Source organism: Macaca fascicularis, chromosome 7, assembly GCF_037993035.2.
Source record: "Macaca fascicularis isolate 582-1 chromosome 7, T2T-MFA8v1.1".
NCBI lineage: Eukaryota > Metazoa > Chordata > Mammalia > Primates > Cercopithecidae > Macaca > Macaca fascicularis.
Window position 1 is genome coordinate 103348264 of NC_088381.1, and position 19885 is coordinate 103368148.

The 19885-nt window shown below is 38.8% G+C and overlaps 2 protein-coding genes across 15 annotated transcripts in view; one reads left to right on the top strand and one right to left on the bottom strand.

Annotated features, from left to right (window-relative positions):
• The first annotated feature begins 3567 nt into the window (after positions 1 to 3567).
• Positions 3568 to 6492, top strand: INSM2 (INSM transcriptional repressor 2). Its single transcript, XM_005561078.4, has one exon. It carries the CDS (start codon positions 3694 to 3696, stop codon positions 5398 to 5400), a length of 1707 nt encoding a protein of 568 aa, XP_005561135.2. The 5' UTR covers positions 3568 to 3693; the 3' UTR covers positions 5401 to 6492.
• Positions 6493 to 7779: 1287 nt separating this feature from the next.
• Positions 7780 to 19885, bottom strand: part of RALGAPA1 (Ral GTPase activating protein catalytic subunit alpha 1) — a 275782-nt gene continuing 263676 nt past the window's right edge. For 10 of the 14 annotated variants that reach the window (XM_073997236.1, XM_005561086.4, XM_073997235.1 and 7 more), the window contains 2 exons: positions 18460 to 18584; positions 7780 to 9119 (listed from right to left, as the gene is read on the bottom strand). In XM_073997236.1, coding sequence (XP_073853337.1) covers positions 8971 to 9119; positions 18460 to 18584 — 274 coding nt within the window. In that variant the 3' untranslated portion in view covers positions 7780 to 8970. Of the gene's footprint in view, positions 9120 to 17858; positions 17890 to 18459; positions 18585 to 19885 lie in introns of all 14 variants that reach the window. The other 4 variants (XM_065548726.1, XM_065548723.1, XM_065548725.1 and 1 more) reach the window with 1 other exon arrangement.

The window sequence follows — 19885 nt, forward strand, 5'->3', positions numbered from 1 at the left end:
TGGGGATTAAGTTTAGGAGAGGAAATCAAGAGTTTGGTTTTAGATTTGTGAGAGACTGTTTGACTTTCAAGTTCCTGGGGACAATGGGCCTCTAGTAGCTGCAGCTGGTGTTAACCTTTTACAGGGACATGTCTAAGTGGAGGTGAGGGGCAGAGAAACAGAAGAAATAAAGTTCCTTCTGACTAATCTCCCAGATATTCAAGTGATAAAAAGAGGTTAGTCCTCTGAGCCTGTCTTATACACACTGATTTCAGGGCAAGAAGAAGTCTCCTCTCTCTTCAAAAAATGTTCTGATTTATATTATCTCAAAATTTCTGAATTTAAATTAAAGGTATCCCACAATTAGAGAGAGAAAGCATAAAATGTAAACAGCTTGATAATCCAGTGTGTATGAGTTTTTACCAAAGTATAACTGAGAGCAGAGAAAGGTCTTGAATGTTTAATGTTTTTGTGAAGAGAAAGGATGTAGATATTAAATAAAACAAAGATTTTATAATCTTGCTTTGGCACCACCCTATTTATCATAATTTTTAAGTGAGAAACTACAGAAAGAGTGTTTGTATCTTGAGGGATCATGTAAGTTTATACCCAAGGGGGGATTATGCATTTAAATTATTCCTCTTCCCCACATTTTAATCCTTTCTATCTTTTAACCCTTAGTCTTCTCCCAAAAGTGTTCTTCAACTAGAAGGCCTGTGGCATGATTGAGGCTTGTCACCTCTCTTCTAGGGCCAGATTTCAAACAGATGGCCCTGGAGAATGCTACTTATCTGTACAGTTCTCCATTTGATGTTGCAGTGTGCTAGTATCCTAGGGGAAGGGTACCACATTTAACTCCAGAAAGAATTTAAGGCAGTTTTGCAATTTTTTTCCTGATTATCAGAGTAATATATGATTATTGCAAAATATTTTAACAAAGAAGTTAAAAAAAGACTATTTCAATTCCTATTTACTAGAGGCAATCCCAACAACATTTTGGCATATTTCCTTCCACTGTCTTATGCATTTTGTTTTTTTTCGTAACCGAGCTCTTTATTGTATAAGCAATTTTGTTGCCTGCTGTTTTTGCTTAGTTATGGTATATATGTTTGTCTCTATCATTACGTTTTTATAGCTACATAATCATCTATAACATGACTACACCATAGTTTACTCAAGATGGTTTCTGATTATTTACAATTACAAATAACACTGTGATAAACAGCTTTGTGCATAAATCTTCACTCTTCTTTTGGATGACTTATTAAAGGAGGAATTGGTAGATTAAATGTATACATACTTTTTAAAGCTTCTGATGTAAATTGTTACAATGATTTCCAGAAAGGTTGTTATCAGATCATACTTTGGAAGGGAAGGAGAGAGCTATTGGAACTATTGGATCTGGTAGAAAATATCTGACAGCAATTCTTACAAAGTACTATGCCTCTGGGGAAGAGTCCCTTCTCTCTCTAGAAAAGGGGTTATCTTAAAGTATTAAAATTATTACATCAGATTTTTCCACACCACATAATATGTATGGATTGTGAGGAGGAAAGGAGAATTGAGAATTTGAGTTAGAAGTCATACATAAGCTGACATGTCAGAAATTACCAGTTTGGGAAACTAAGTTTACCAACACTGCTAAAGGACTCAAATATTTTAAACAGTGGTTCAGATATTAATTGTGATTATACAGTATCAGGTTTATTTAATTTTGTATGATTTCATGCTATTTAATGAGAGACAATATAATGAGTGTTTTTCAAATTGTGGGTCCTAATCCATTTGTAAATTACAAAATCAATGTATTTTCTATGACTGGTATTTTTAAAAAACAAAACACAATAGAATGAAAAATATGAGAATGCACTGCAATCATTTCAATGTATGATTTCATAATTAACAAACAGATTAGGACCCACAGTATTATTTTGTGAGACTTTTGTTTCAGTTACATGTGTGTATATACTATAAAACACATTTATTATTGTGGGATGTGATTAAGAAAAAATATAGTTTGAAGCCATTGGTGTAGAGGAAAGAGTCTGGACTTTGGAATTAGCCAGAACAAGTTTGAATCTGAGCTCTGCTTCGCTTTTACCCATTATCTAACCAAATGGCTCAATCATCACATTGAAAAAAGAGAGTAATAATATCTCCTTTCTGGTTTGTGTGTGTACATGTTGTTTGTGTGTGTGTGTGTGTGTGTGTATGAAGATTAGAGATTACTTAAGCAGAATGCCTACAACATAGTCAATGATTAATATGTAATTACTTCCAAATCTTTCCCAAAATAATGTTCTCCTTGTAAAAATACTTCATTCACTGAAGAAAGACAATGTGTTTTATTGATGACTACATCTGTTATGCTATCGTGTACTTTTAAAACACCTCTGTCAGTCTTTTTCTCCAATTTGGTTTAGTAAGGAGACTTGAGCACATAGTTCGTTCCCCTTCCTGTTCTGACACTTTATTTATCTATATTATGGATCTTGGCACTTTATATCTGTCATAGATGGTCTAATTGTTGCCTAGTTCAATTACTACTAAACACTTTCAAACCTCTTCTAGTTCTCAAAATAGTGGCGGGAGCACTGCAGGATGCCAGATCAAAATCTGTAGAGCTTGCTTTACAGCACACCTTTTGCAAAGTATCACTTGTGGTGTACGGGGAAGCAGCTGTAATGCTGATTCCCCTGGCATTTCTCACTCAATCTACTCCATGCTAAACAGGCCGGTTAGGCATTAAGTCATACTCTGGGTGGTACAAGTGGAAAGTGTGAACAGAGAAACCACTTTATGTGAGGACAGTGGAAAATGAGATCCTCCTTTCCTCTCCCTACTCCTGCTCCCATCGAGGAGAAGCACTTAAGAGCGCGGAGGCCCAGGACCCAGCCGCGCTCGGGCGTCCCGACTCGGAGGCTGGCGGCGGGCAGGCACGCTCTCCCGCGCTGAGAGCCCTTCTGCGGAGATGAACTCTCGAGTGTCGCCGCCGCGCGCGGGCCCGATCGATACAGGCGGGCGGACATGCTCCCGCCGCCAAGAGCAGCCACAGGGCGGTGGAGTCAGCTGCTCGGCCGCTCGGTCGCACTTCTCATTAGCTCAATACCCGCAAAGGCCGTGCACTGGTTCCCTCGCGGACACCCACCCAGTGGTCTGCGCCACACCCTCTGCCCACCGCCCCTTCCGCTCGGCCGTCCGGCGCAGGGCCGGAGCTTTTCAGCCAGACGCTCTCGCGTATGGGGTAGCCGGGTCCCGGCCCAAGCGGAGGGCGTCGTGAGGTGGCCTTTTCGCCTGGCTCCCCAGTGGGACGCTCCGCGGAGGCGGTCGAGTAGGGGAGTGTCGAGCTCCCTCACACTCTGGACCTTACCGTCTGGCGTCTTCGCCCGGGAGGCTGCAGCGGGAGGCGGACCCAGCCGGCCGCAGGGGCAGGTCCACGGCGCTGTGAGGCGGGGCTGGGCGTCCGGCGCAGCCGCCAGATTCGTCTGCTCCGTGAGTCGGGACGAGAGAAAGCCCCGCCCCCGGCGCCCGCTCCCACTCCTGATTGGCCGGACCAGCCCGGGGCGGCCCGGCGGGACCCCGGCCCGCGTCTCAGCTATAAAGAGAGCCCCGGCATGACAGCCGCGGCGAAGCTCTTCTAGTTCATCTGCTGTCCGGCTCTCAGTCCCCGTGGCGCCCCCTTTCCTCTTGTCCCCGAGCGCTCTCGACTCCACCATGCCAAGGGGCTTCCTGGTGAAGCGAACTAAACGGACAGGCTGCTCGTACCGAGTTCGCCTTGCGGAGCATGTCTTCCCTCTGCTGGGGCCCCAGGGGGCGCCGCCCTTCTTGGAGGAGGCTCCCAGGGCCTCCTTGCCCGGTACGGAGCGGGCGGCCGCCCCCACCCGGGAGGAACCCGGAAAGGGGCTGACGGAGGAGGCGGCCCGGGAACTGTCGGGGTCGCCATGTCGGGCGGCTGGGGTGAGCCCGGGGGCGGGCGGGCGGGAAGGCGCGGAGTGGCGGGCGGGTGGCAGGGAAGGTCCCGGGCCCAGCCGCAGCCCCGGCCCCAGCCCCAGTCCAGCGAAGCCGGCCGGCGCAGAGCTGCGTCGGGCGTTCCTGGAGCGCTGCCTCAGCTCGCCCGTCTCCGCCGAGTCCTTCCCCGGGGGCGCCGCCGCCGTGGCCGCTTTCTCCTGCTCCGTGGCGCCAGCAGCCGCACCGACCTCGGGGGAGCAGTTCCTGCTGCCGCTCCGGGCGCCGTTCCCAGAGCCCGCGCTTCAGCCGGACCCTGTGCCCCTCTCGACCGCCCTGCAGAGTCTGAAACGGGCGGCCGGCGGCGAGCGCCGTGGCAAGGCACCCACGGGATGCGCATCTGGACCCGCAGCCGCGGGAATCAAGAAGCCAAAGGCCATGAGGAAGTTGAGCTTTGCCGATGAGGTGACCACATCCCCTGTCCTGGGCCTGAAGATCAAGGAGGAGGAGCCCGGAGCGCCGTCTCGGGGCTTGGGCGGCAGCCGCACGCCGCTGGGCGAGTTCATCTGCCAGCTGTGCAAGGAGCAGTACGCAGACCCCTTCGCGCTGGCCCAGCACCGCTGCTCCCGCATCGTGCGCGTAGAGTACCGTTGTCCTGAGTGCGACAAGGTGTTCAGCTGTCCTGCGAACCTGGCCTCCCATCGCCGCTGGCATAAGCCGCGTCCCGCGGCTGCAAACGCCGCCACAGTCTCCTCCGCCGACGGGAAGCCGCCTTCTTCGTCGTCTTCGGCCTCCCGGGACTCCGGGGCCATTGCATCTTTTCTGGAGGAGGGAAAGGAGAACAGCCGGATAGAGCGGACTGCGGATCAGCACCCGCAGGCCAGGGACAGCTCCGGGACGGATCAGCACCCGGACAGCGCCCCGAGGCAGGGCCTCCAGGTGCTGACGCATCCAGAGCCACCGCTGCCACAGGGCCCCTACACGGAGGGGGTGTTCGGGCGCCGGGTGCCTGTGCCGGGCAGTACCAGTGGTGGCGGGGGATCCGAAATTTTCGTGTGCCCATATTGCCACAAAAAGTTTCGTCGCCAAGCCTATCTGCGCAAGCACCTGAGCACTCACGAGGCGGGCTCGGTCCGTGCGCTAGCGCCGGGCTTTGGCTCCGAACGCGGTGCCCCACTTGCCTTCGCTTGCCCGTTGTGCGGAGCGCACTTCCCTACCGCAGATATCAGGGAGAAGCACCGGCTGTGGCATGCTGTCCGCGAGGAGCTGCTCCTGCCCGCTCTGGCGGGGGCTCCTTCCGAAACGCCGGGCCCTAGCGGGCCATCTGACGGGAGTGCCCAGCAAATTTTCTCGTGCAAACACTGCCCGTCCACTTTTTTTAGTTCTCCGGGGCTGACCCGGCACATCAATAAGTGCCACCCCTCAGAAAGCCGGCAAGTGCTGCTGCTGCAGATGCCACTGCGGCCTGGCTGCTGAGGGACGAAAGAAAGGATGATTTCGAGGTTGGCCTTAGAGGAAACAGATCATGGGAATTTCTGTGGGGCTTTCTTCAACTTGCAAGTTTACTTTCATTCCTTCCTATGTTTCTCCCTCCTAAAATTCTCCCTGTAGTCAATGTTCTACCAGAGGAGCAGACAGTGAAATGTAATATCCCTTTCTAGAGCAGGTATGTATATGGTACAAACCTTGAGATCAAAGACTGTCAGCTTTAAATCCTTCTCACTTTCCCCACTAAAATAGGATTTTTCCCCCTTAAAACTCTGGAGACCCTAACGAATCCTATATGATTTGTAATTCCTATGGAAAGTCGCGGTGAATGCGTGCATGTCTCAGTGTCCACAAAGGGTTCTGGCTACCCTTTGGGAGTCACCAATGTTTTTTTCCTCTTGTCATCACAGGCGCCTATGCAGCTTCTGTCTCAATAGGATCAGATATTTTGCACTGTATCTGTGAATTAAAAGTTATGTGACTGGTGCCAAACTTAAGGAGATTCAAGACCTGGCAGAAAATGTAAGAGGATGTTTGCTGCTTTTGGGGTACATGGGGATCTCCCCCGTAAACTTTCCTTTGCCCAATTATATGTACATGTCCATTCTTAAGTTGGTGTTTGGAGGTGGGGAGGATGCTACTTTACTGGAGTTGAGACACCCCCTAAAATTCTCAGCTATTTTGTGTGCAGTATTCAGGAAGAGCTACTTCAAACCTTTCTTTAAATGGCTTTTTGGAAATACAGAAGTCGTTTCCTCAAGTTTGACTGTTTTAATGGGGTTTCACCCAAATTGTTTAATGCTTCTGCTGTAAATCTCATACTGTGTATTCATTATGAAAATATGTACAGCTTAAGGAAGATGTTAACACCTATAATCCACTAGGGAACTGAATGGCAATTTGCTCAATATTCAGTATTTTCTTTTCAGCAGCAACTTTTGATTTTTTTTAAAAAACCATTTCAGTGTACATTCTGTACTAATTCCTTAATAGCCAGAGTTGGGACACTGGCTGAGCACTGCTTGACAGAAAGCCCATATTTGTAAGACACTTACCACCAAATAAATGTACATAGTCTGTGCTTTTGTTGTGTTCTGTGTTTGTCTTAAGAATCCTGTTGAACACAGCCTATTTTCAAAGTCACATTTCTTATCTACCCAATGTCGCTATCCTGTTTTAGAATGTTAGTGACCCATTTGGACAGAATACAAAGACGGAAACATTTTGCAAATGAATGTAATGGTGCAGGAATGCAATGAAAAATCTTCCTTTGAAGTATGGCTGCAAAGACTGAGCTCCAAAAGGCAAGGAATATGCACTAGTCTTTAAATCTAAAAAAGACATCCCCCCAAGAAATGTCGACAGAAAATATATTTTAAGTATGTATATATATTTCAAACTAGTGAACAGTGTTACCTGAAGATGAAAAAAAGTATTTTAATGCTGCTAATTAATTTCACCATTTCAGGTTTGTATTTTTACTCCATATTGTTATGTATCATCAATCCATTAATTTTTTTATAGCACTTTAGAAACATGTATGCAGTTACTCTGATTTTCCTTTTTGTAATTCTTCACCTTGGCTGCAGGAAATTGTTTATATTGTTCAATCTTCTTCCCAAGGACTCTATCCATTTGTTTATCTTCTACATCAGCTTACATAGGACTTTTAGTTTTCATTTGTAAGAAAACAAAAAATTGAGTGCACAGAAGTTCTGAAAGGTTGTCTTAGAAAACTTGTCAGTACAAAGTTTTATTGCTGAAAGTATATTATAAAACAAAGTAAAATTTAAGAATCAAAAAAACATGAAGCTGTAATCCCAGCACTTTGGGAGGCCGAGGCGGTCGGATCACGAGGTCAGGAGATCGAGACCGTCCTGGCTAACACAGTGAAACCCCATTTCTACTAAAAAAACCAAAAAACAAAAAACAAAAAATTAGCTAGGCATTGTGGCACACGCCTATAGTTCCAGCTGTTCGGGAGGCTGAGGTAGAAGAACTGCTTGAACTTGGGAGGTGGAGGTTGCAGTGAACCGAGATCACTCCACTGCACTCCAGCCTGGGTGACAGAGCACGACTCCATCTCAAAAAACAAAAACATGAAGCTGAGATAAACTAACAATCTAAGCAACCGCATTGGGTGAAGTTTCTGGCCAGCCTTTATGAAGATGTAAAATTTCCTGTGTTTTTAATGACTGTGGTAGGATCACTGAGAAATAAGTTGGAATGTATCTTGAAAAGGGAATTCAAGTTCATTTTTCATGATTAGCTAAGATAATCTAGGTTCATGCTTTAAATCTCCTCACTTCATATAGCCCTACTTATTGGAAATATATGAAACATAGAAGACACATCAATACTCATGGATAGGAAGTGATAAGAATATTTTTATTGTATTATTAAATACCATGTCACCTTTTTCCCCCACTGTTACAAATTATAGATACTACATGAATGATGATACATAATTTATATTTTATGGTTTGCCAGTATGATGTATTTACACATGCAGTTAGTACCAATGTCATGCTACATTTCCTCAGGAGATGCCCATTCAAAATAAAATGTGAGCAGCTTATCTACTGTAAGAAAATACTTCTAGAGGGTGGAATGTATACCAACCTGCACCTGCAAGTTCAGTATTAACAATATTAGATTTAACTTAGACTCCTGGGTCACGTTCCTTTTTCCTTTTTTAAAAATAATACTCATAATTTGAACAACATACTTACATCAGAAAATTTTCCTTCTTTTCTTCCCTATCTTCTTTTTGGTGCTTAAAAAAGAACATAGATACACCAGGATCTAGCAGCCAATAATAAAAGGCCACAATCTGAAAACAAATGGCATTTAACAGTGATACCACTTGAAATGCAAAACATTAGAAAAATACTTGGAAGCTAAACATAAATCAAAGTTCAGCACAGTGATTTTTCTAGTTATTGGATATAACATGGCATCACCTGCACAGCCAAGAAATGAGACATTGCTTTGGGAAGAAAAGTTAACACTAAAATGATTTCAGTTGGAATTTGAGATGCTAAAGACCATTTATTTTGAGTGTTTTATTGTCATAACATAAATAATCTGTACACATTCTGTGTATTAACAGGTACATCTTTTGCTGTAACTTTACAAATGCTTAAATTTAAAATTTTATATTTGTAAAAAATTATATATTTATTGAACCATAAAGTTGCAATGGGGCACAATAAATAATGAGACTAGTTGTCCAATTGTATTTTGGCTCAAAGTTAACCATGAAATTAAAGATAAAACTACTTAGACATAATTATCTAGGAAGGTAAAGGGTGTAGAATAAAACTCCCCCCTGCCCTCAAAATATGGCAGCTTGGACTGTGGGAAAAAAATGAAACAATAAATAACCCAAATCTTTAATATTAAGCTACAAATTATTTAAAATTATTTAAATCCAGTGTTTTCTCAAATAAATGTACAGGAAGAAACATGCATGTTATGGCAGACACAAAGGACTGAAAGGGTTAACCCTATGTTCGTGCTAAGGTGGCTACTGCTGATCACTGTTGGGCTGTCTCCTTAGGATTTATTGGCTGAGCCAGAGGAACGACGCAACTTCATGGACATGCGGCTTTTGCTAGTTCGAGGAGACATTGGAGAGGCCAGGTCAGCCCCATCTACCTGCGTTGCTGTGGGAGTTTCACTGGGTAGAATCTCTGGGTAGGAGCCTGTAGGAAACAGCAAGAGCATTACTACAGTTATCCAGCCTCTCATCCCCTGAGAAGTAATCTTTCTGCTACTAATCTGCAGCAAGGATCCCATCCCTTAATAAGGTCTTTTGAGGGAAAAAGCAAGCCCCAAACTTGCTTGTTACAATAGTCTACTAATGTATTTAAAACCCAGCAATCTGCTGGCTCATGTCATTATATTAGCAAGAAAGCGCCAATCATCATTCCCAGGGCTAGAACCCTGGAAAAAGCAGTGGGAAGCAAAATCTTTGAGCCAGAAAGAACAAGGATCCAAAGCACCATTAGCATGCAGGGAAGGGGTCAAGAAGCAGGTGAGAAGGACCAATTCCTATCTCTAGGATTCAGGGTACAACCAAGAAAAGGGCCTTCACTACTCAAACTTGAAAAACAGCACCAAACAGTTCCAAACACTTTTGGAACCACGGGTTTCAAAACAGATGTCAGTTTCACTAGATGCCCTTATAAACAAAACAAAACAACAAAAAAAAGGAACTCAGCAATATAAGATCATATACATGCTAGGTATTTAAATATGGCTTTAAGAAGGAGCAAGATAAATTTGTGTATGAGGGGAGGACAAGAATTCTCATCTGAATGTCAGTTAAAAAAAGGCAAACTGACTCCCCCAAGATGTCTTAATGTAAAAGAGATAAACAGTGCTTTTGTTTTCATTAACTTAAAAACTTTTGCAAGTATCTTATTCAATCATAAGCAAGCAGGTAACCAGTAGAATTAGTAGATACACAATTTTAGAAGTAAAATCAAATAGGAAAGTTCTTTGTGTCATTTATAAAGTAGTTTTTCATCTCTGTACTTTATTTCTATAAATTATTATTCTCTAATATGCAGCAATACTACAGAACCTTGCACATTGTAGGCTCTCAAATATTTCCTAAACAAAATGAGTAATTGATTAAAATCACATTAAAAATAAAAGTCCTTCAGAAAAAAACAATCTGAAAACAGAGTAAGAACAAGAAATTCTGGATATTTTAAGGCATTTTAATCCAGATTTTATGGGTCTTAAGTACATGAAAATTTTCTTTATGTGTTTTACAAACAAAAACACCACACAGGTTGCAAGTTTAATTGTATACATACATGTCCTTACTTTACAGGGAGACTTTTGGCATATTTGTTAAGAAATGTAGCACCTCATTGATACTTCAAACTAGGAAATAGGCTAGCACTTTCATATATATGAAATGTTTGTGCTTAAACTGAAGTTACTAATGTTTATAAAGAAAAACAAAAAGTTCAATAAGGGGTGAAGATCCTATTGAGATGTCTTAAGCAATTGAGAATATGTCTTTGTAGAATACTTCAATTTTTTTTAAGACGGGAATCTCACTCTGTTGCCAGACTGCAGTGCAGTGGTGCAATCTTGGCTCACTGCAATCTCTGCCTCCCAGGGTCAAGTGATTCCCCTGCCTCAGCCTCCTGAGTAGCTGGGACTATAGGTGTGGACCACCACGCCCGGCTAATTTTTTTGTATTTTAGTAGAGATGGGGTTTCACCATGTTGGCCAGGATGGTCTCAATCTCCTGACCTCGTGATCTGCCTGCCTGGGCCTCCCAAAGTGCTGGGATTACAAGCATGAGCCACCACACCCGGCCTTCAAAATGTTCTTAAGACCAAATGTTAGAGTTATACTTAAGAAAAAATATGTTTCCAAGGAAAAATATTCTGTCACTCATAATCTAGGTCAATTGCCCTTCTTCTCAAAGTAACTTTTCCAGCATTATTTTCTAATTGAAATAAGACTGGCCTTCAAAATACAAGGAGAAGGAAACATATTTCTGTTCACCTTTACTCTTCCTGAAGATCTGAATTGGTTCATAGCAGATCCATACTGGAAAATTTATGGGAGAATATGAATCCATGGCCCCCTTTAGGGAAGCACGGCAGATGGATGGCAGAAGGAAAGTGAAGAGCAGTAGTAGCTCATGCTTTTCTGGTAATGCATATCATTCCCGGCCATCATGAGAGGCCCTCCCAACTGCTGTTTACCTTGAGATGGCCAATGTTTTCTAGCGGAGGTTTTGGGAGGAAGAGAACTATCACTGCATTTCTTTCTTTGTTGTGAATGAAGAAATGGAGTAGCAAGCAGAAGTGAGAGAGCAAAAGAGAAGACAGATAACAGATATGAGAGACACAAGTGCAGAATTTTATAGGTGTTAACTGAGGAGCAGAGAGAGAGGAATAAAGGTGTTTATTATGAAATATAATTGGGCATGCAATGAGTTAGGATGATGGTTCACAATGACAATGCTTTGTAAATTCAAATGTTATACTTACCAACTAACAAAACAAGTTCAAATAGGAAAAAAGAAAAGAAGAAAAAAGGTCTATGAGAGATTCTGTAAATATCTACCTCTTAAAGTGTTCACTGTACTGGTGGCATGTTATCCTAATCACTCAGACATAAAATCTCTAGAGCTGCATTGTCCAATATGGTAGCCACAGCCACATTAAGTTTAAATTTATTGAATTATAATGAATTAAATAAAAATTCAGTTCCTCAGTACACTAGCCACATTTCAAGTGTTCAACAGCCACATGTAGTTAGCAGCTTCCACATTAGACAGTGCAGATATAGAACATTTCCATCACCATAGAAGGTTTTATCAGAGAGAGCACTGCTCTACATTATGACAAACTCAAAGAATGTTTTCCTCAAAAACAATTCTTCCATGTCTTCCTCACTGCCTTCAAAGTGAAATCTTCCTTCACTCAATTGAATCAAATTAGGATTTTAGTGTGTGTGGTGTATAGTTATCAGTACTTCCTAACAATTTAGCAAATTATATTTGTGGTATATATTCAACATTCTCAAACTCCATAAATAATTTACGATGGAAAGACTTCAATTTTAGATGTAAAAAATGTAGTAACAACCTACATTTCATTTCACATCATAGTCTACCTGTTGATTTATACTACCTGAGTCATAAAGAATTCTGACTTATTTCTATTATTAATATATCCTCAAGGATAAGGTTTTAAGAGTACACATGAGCTCCTATGTTTGTGCATACTGTATCTGTTACTAACATTCTTACAGTGCTCACACAGACTGTGTAATCTGATGAGATAAATTGATTAATATATTGCACATTGATTACAATAAACTATTATTATAATTAACATAATAAATATGACTTTTGGGATCTATAGGGATTATAAGAGGGAGCTTGAAAGATCGTTTTTAATTGTGGTTTCGTTTGTACTGTTTGATGACAGGTATGACTGCTTTAAAGCTGCTAATTATTGGGCAAATATAGCCCTATAAAATATTGTATCTTTAAAAGCAATTTCAATTAATAATGAACTCCAGCGACAATGTGATGTATTAGAAAGAACATGGGCATAGGTTAGACAGTCCTAGATTAAACGCTGACTCTGTCACTTTACCATCTGTTTGATCTTGGGCAAACTGATTTGAGACATTTTTGTATTCGTAAAATGGAGATAATACTTGCTATTTTGTCAAGTCGTCACAGGGATTAAGATTACATATGCAAAGATACTGGCACATAGTAGGTGCACAGTAAGTATAGCTACATAATAAGGCTATTAAACAGAAAAATAAAAGCTGATACATTTTGAATCAGAACAGATGAGGATTAGAAAGAAAGGGATAGAAATGAGGAATATTTTTGAAGAAAATGACCACCTATACAAAATATTATTGTTCAAATGTGAAAAGCACAACACACCATTAAATTTAGTTTGAGGGAAATTTATTCTCTCTTATGTTGATAGTTCTATAAAATACAACCTTATAGTAAAGGTTAAAGGCTACCCAAATAACCTTGCTTTTAATATTTTTAAAGGAGTTGATAAGTTATTAAGACTCGCATGGATGACACTGAATATCGTAAAGGAAATAACACAATTTCTTTTTTATTTTTATTTATTTATTTTGAGAGGGAGTTTCACTCTGTTACCCGGGCTGGAGTGCAGTGGCGTGATTTCAGCTCACTGTAGTCTCTGCCTCCTGGGTTCAAGTGATTCTCCTGCCTTAGCCTCCTGAGTAGCTGGGATTACAGGCGTGTGCCACCATGCCCAGTTAATTTTTATGTTTTTAGTAGAGAAGGGTTTTGCCATGTTGGCCAGGCTGGTCTTGAACTCTTGGCCTCAAGTGATCTGCCTGCGTCAGCCTCCCAAAATGTTGGGATTACAAGCGTGAGCCACCATGCCTGGCTGGGAAATAACAATTTAAAATAGTAGAGAAATAAAGGGAAACATGTGGTTTCATTTTAAGATAACATTCAAGAACTACTAGTATTTTAGATTTAGAATAAATCACGTCAAGCTTGTCATATTTTACAAATGACAAAATTTGTAAATGAAAATTTTGGAAATGAAAAAATTGGAAGAGTTGATTAATTTGCATTTATATGGATAACAACTGGCAGAACTAGGAATTAAATCCAGATTAGTTTGATTCCAAAGCTCATACTTCCCCCCTGGCAACCTTGAAGATACATGGAAAAAAAAAAGATTTTTCAATGGGTGGGAAAATAAAACCCTTAAAATAAAAATCTTTAACAATTTATAATTTGTAAATACGACAGGTTATTGGGCAATATCTCTCTTTCTCTCAATCAACAGCAGGAAGGGGATGAAAATATTTAGACTAAATGGGTAACTGTAATAGTTGAGATCATGCCCTCTGAAGTCACATCAGTCTAAGTTGAAATACTAGCTTGACAAAGTACCAGGTGACTCTGGGTAAGCATTTTTTTCTTTTAAATTTCATAGAACTGCAATGAAGATTAAATGAGAGAATGTATGTACAGTACCGAGCACAGTGTCTGGCATTCAGTAATAGCACAATTATTATGTTATTATTTTCATTACAAAAATTTCACATCTGAATGAATGTTCTATGTGGAAACTGAACCAGCAGTCATCACAAAAGGTTAGTGGGTCCTATTTAAGATTATTACTTGCCTCTTGGTCAACAACATATAAGCCAAATTTCCAAGTTCAAAGTATCAAACAGAACATATCTGGCTGCCTATAATTTCAGGCTAATCTAATGATAAATTAATGAGTAGGAATCTGTTTTTAAAAACATTAACTAGCCAGGCATGGTGGCTCACACCTGTAATCCCAGCAATTTGGGAGGCTGAGGTGGGTGGATCACCTGAGGTCAGGAGTTTGAGACCAGCCTGGCCAACATGGTGAAATCTCGTCTTTACCAAAAATAAAAAAATCAGCCAGGAGTGGTGGCGTGTGCCTGTAATCCCAGCTACTTGGGAGGCTGAGGCAGGAGAATTGCTTGAACCCGGGAAGCGGAGGTTGCAGTGAGCCAAGACTGTGCCACTGCACTCCAGCCTCTGTCTCAAAAAAACAAAAACGAAAACAAAAACCAAATTATTAAATAAACAAATTTATAGCTTATGTTATATATTGCAGGAAACTAATTCTTCTGTTGGCACTTACTAATATTTAAGATACTTATAAAATAACTATCTTCTAAGGAGCTAAAATATTTTATTTCAGAACATTTCAAAGCCTGAGTAGTTTAAATAACTTTTAAAGAAGGACATTGAGCTAAAAGAGGTTATCTAAAGCAATGGCTAAATTTTGATGATCCATCCCACTCAAAGATTCAAAGAAATAGATCTGACCATCATAAATCCCATCCTATCTACATATGGGAAGATAGATTTTGCAAATTAACAGCACAACTGAGGTTAGAAGGCAGACTACATACTACTCTTAGGTTTTCATAGTCGCTGTGGATTATCTCTGAATTTGGTGTCATAAAAATTATATTTGAATTTTATTAATTTTATAATATTCCTTTAGGAACGCCTATATTCTCCAAAAGTAATTATAAAAAGTGTTATGTATGTATAGATATATGTTTGTGAATGTATATCTATGTATATATGAAGACAGAGAGAAACACCTATCAACCCTTTAGTTGTTAAACAGCTAAAATCTGTAACGTAAAGACATAATACTCCAAAAAATTATGAGTATATTTTTAATGTTGAAATTGAGAAAGTTAAACCAATTAATATTTACTATACACTTTCAGCAAAACAGGATCCTGTTTCTTATTGACATTCTAGAATTTCTCTTATTACGAAATAAAAAAAGATGACGTTGAAAAGACAATGTAACATTGGGAGACACAAGTACATATTGAACAAACAGTGTAATCTGGCCAAGTAGAGCAGTAATTTCATTTTAAAGTTTATAATTAAAGGAGAGGTGTTTGTAAATATGAAAAAACTTTAAGAAGTCACTAAAAACTTTTGATATTTTCCACACACACGCCTGACAAAGATAAAGGGATTTTTTCCTGTAATTTTTTAAAAATAAAAGACAAGAAAAATCTAATAATATTTTAACGTAGTTATGAAAGATCAACAAAGTGTGACATCACGATATTTCCCTCAATGACCTTAGGGATAAAAATAATTTCCCTTAAGTATCAGTCTACTGCCACAGACAGTACATTTTGAGAAAATACAGTTATGAAATTTATGGATCAACTATGATGCACCAAAATCTTTCATATCTATTTTAATAATACTGAAAGTAACACGGAAAAATGTTTTCTCGGATTTAAATGTCACCACAGTTGATATGCACGTTACCGCTAACCAGAAAGTGGGTTTTAGATAATCTTGAACCAAATTAAGAAATCTTAGAAAAATATTATTTTTCTATACTATTCCACTGAATATAATTATGTTACAGGGTTGGTTAGACAGAATATAATCACCATTCTGGCATTTCTTTAAAACTTAATTTCAAATGACTACATTAGTATTGATTACTACTATTTTATATACACAGGGTGTGCACAGGATATCTAAAGTTGATTTTCAATTGCAATTATGAATCCATTTCCTCAATGTGGTGAACACATTTTATACTTATGCTAGAAAAAAGATTAAAAACTTTACACTATTATGTCATTTTTGCAAACCAGCAGTCAGGTCCAAACTGCTATTATGCAGCTCATTTTATGTCTTCTCTGTCCACTTTGACATATAACTTTAAAGGGAGCTCTCTATGTATGGGATTTATGACAGAAAAATTTAGATTTGAGATAACTGGAAAAAGATTATTTTTCAGATTCTATGTTTTTGCTACTGTAAGAATAAATATTTCATTTTTATTTTGTGTTGAACTGAGAACCACTCTGATAAAAATTTCTGTCATAACTATTAAAGTCTGCAAAAACTTATATAGAAATGTATTCAGTAATACTGGCACAAGTTATTTACAAGCAAAAACACCCTTTTGAAAATTAAAGTGCATATTAAAATTAGAGAATGGTTCTTAAATGCAGTGACAACTCTTAAAAATTAACTGAAAAAAATTTGTAGCATAATATTAGGTTCATGTTCAAATTCACATTTTTACTACTATTTAGACAATCATAAGTGTTATTTTAAACAACTTACACAATAATTTTGTAAGACACATTAAAAATGAAGCCAACAGAACCTTGACTTGGCTGCTGTAGCATCCTTTAATGTCTCAGAAGTGAGAACACTACTCACTTCCATAATACCTGGCCAAATGTGCAGGATAACATGCAAAATATGGGGAGAACATTAAGATGACAAATACGAAACAGTACAGCTGGTAAACGACGACACATGAGAACTGAACAGTCTTTATCAATTTAAGGGGGAAAGTTAGCCCAAGTGTGGTTCTATTATCAATATTTTTCACTTGTGAAATTTATAGCTTGACTATATGATACACAAGTGTTATTTATATCTCTTTTAATATAGTCTGACATTTTATCAGACATTCTCCATTATTAAACAATAAAACTGCCAGATATACTTAGTTATTTTGCTGTTCATTAATTTTTAATATTTCTCTTTTACCATCTTTTTTAATGCCAAACTGAGTAATTTTGAATAGTGTCAATCCATTAAAGTGAATCTTAGACTTTTTATCTCTTTCAAAGGATTCAACCTGGTCTAATACGATTTTCTCTTTGCTATAGGTCTTTTATACTATCTGAAAGGGATCTAAATTTTTTTGTAAAATTATTTTTCTAATGGCAATTTAATGATGACAGGAATGGAAGCTTTAATTTCACTAACTAAATCTCAATTGAGAATTACAGTAACTTTTTTCCAAATAAATTAGGCTAGAAAAGAAGTGTTGTGCCTTTTGAATTTATTTAATATAAAGAAAACTTATTTAATATAAAGAGAATTTGAAGGTTTATTATGATAAACTTCAAGCATATTATGTTCTCTTTTCCTGCTTTCCTTGAATACCATTACAACAGTCATCTTTGTATTTCAGGTGCCTAGTGAAGTGCAAGGCACACAGAGAGTTATCATTTGATGAGTTAGGATATCCCATAACAATGCAACACATCACAAAATACAAAGACACACTACTTCAGTTCAATAGTACTACTTTTCATGCTGAGAAACAGAAAAAAAAAAAGGTCAATATAACAAGGTGTAACTAATTTCAACCAAGGGATTCTATTATTAGTTATTTTTATCCCCAAACCATGTTAGTGTTTCATGCAGACCTGGGTTAGTCAGTATAATACTGGAAAAAATTTAGTGACAATTTCTGAAATGTTTAGTATGAACTGGACAGTGTTAAGTTTATTCATTGTTTAAGTTACAAGCTTAGAGCTTGCTAATTTTGAAAAAAGGAAATGGGAGAAGAACAGAGGGTGTTTTGGTTGACACTTTGTCTTACCTTCAGATAAACAGAACTGATATTTAATGATCTAAAGAGGGAAAATAAATGAAACAATCATAAGGAGTGCAAGATATTACAGAATAGGAAGGCCACGAGTCATTTATTTTCTTATTGATTTCTTCAAAATTATCGTAAAATGCAGTACCCTCTTACAATCTTTAATTATTATAACATGAATTACAATATCAAATACTTCTAAATCTAGACCAGTTATTTTAGCTTTATCTGTAAAATCAGAGATGATAGGGTGATATTTTTGGCCATAAAATTTGATCTTCTAAAGTTCAGAGTGCATGCTTAACTTGTATTTCTTTTGCAGATACTTCAGAAATGATTCCAGAAGATACAAGAGTCATTGAATATTAGCTCATATAAAATGTGGTACATGTACTTTTATGAAGTTTGTTGACCTTTTAAAGAACTGCATTTAGGTAAAAGCAACCATAAATCAAATTTATAGGCCAAATTCAAATATTAAATAGTGATACAAAATTCATATTTCAATGATTAGAATTTTTTTCAAGCAAGTTTTTAGAACAAAAGGGTACTGCATTTCAAGTTCCAATAACAAGTAACTAATACTTGCTTTTAATCTTACCGGCATCAGATGGTAAATGGTGGTAGGGAGCTGGAGAAAAAACCTGTGCTGCAAAATCTTCAAATGTTGTTGGTTCTAAGTGGTGCTGGACAATTGTTTGCAGGTACCGTGCTCTCTCCTCATAGCTGATTTCCTTTGGTTAAGGATAAACTTAAGTGCAGCTTATACTGGAAAAATAATCTTATCAAAAAGGACTGCTATGATTGCTAAGCCATTACTTCTTAATAAATAGAATTATTCACTAATTATTCTTATGTATCATTAACAGTATGGCTTTTTGAAGTGCAAAAATACAGTTTTTAATGTACGTTTACTCTTCATGATCCCACTATAAATGACAGCTTAACAAGGAGACATTTATTAGATAATAATTACAATAATACTAAACTGCTGAAATGAAGGAAATTAACAGTTTACTTGAGAAAGGATTCAATTTCTATCAGGAGTCTAGGCTGAAATTTCTATCAGCCTAGGCTCATCTTATCTTATTAATCACATCTGCAGATTTACTCTCAAAAGCCACGCAATAAACATTGTAATGTTGCTTAAGATACTATGTCCAAAATTCTGTTTTTCATTTGTAAAGATTTATTGTGAAAAATTCCTACATATCTTCTTCTTTTTCTAAAATCCCTGCATTTTCTCAACAATTGTTCTCATTTTGAATGGAAGACTACTGTTGCTGTAATCCTCGAATAACTCCATGTGGTTAAGATAAATACATAGCTGAATCTGTATGCTGGGAAAAAATACCTAGTCAATTATAACACTGAAACAAGCAGGAATATTTGCAAAGAGTCCACAGGACTCCTAAATACTGTCTAACAAAGCATCTCCAGGGCACTGACACTGACGGAAAAATACTGTAGTTCCCTTTCACCACATTTTCTTCTCTGATATTATTGACAAGCAACCAGTACCTTGAAGTGTTGTTGCTTTTGAACAACCCACTCCAGGCTTCCTGTTTCAGCAGGCCTGATTGTGCTGTTAGCACAGAGAGGGCGAGAAAGAGAGAGAATATTTCTGTTGTTCACGAAAGCAACTATGGAAATGGCTGTCAAAATGTAGAGCAGCAGGCAGCAACATACAATTATCAGGAAAAACTCACATGCTGACTTCATGTCGTATAGTTCCTGAACTGAGAAATCAGTTAACCTTTCTTTAAACTTTTAAAAGTTTCCCTGTGGTACTCAGTGTGCTATGTTGACAGGCTTTACATAAGACATTTAAATAAGGATAATAAAGATTTGTCTACCAGTTCTTCTTTTTTTTCCACTGAATTTTTCCCCAAAGTCCACTTTAATATTTCCCCTCAAAATTCCTTATTTTTAAAAATTGCTATTTAATTATTATATAGTTTTAAAATTCTAGAAATTGTAGACTAAGCCTACAAGACCCAAAAAATAATTTGAGAGGAAGATAATTT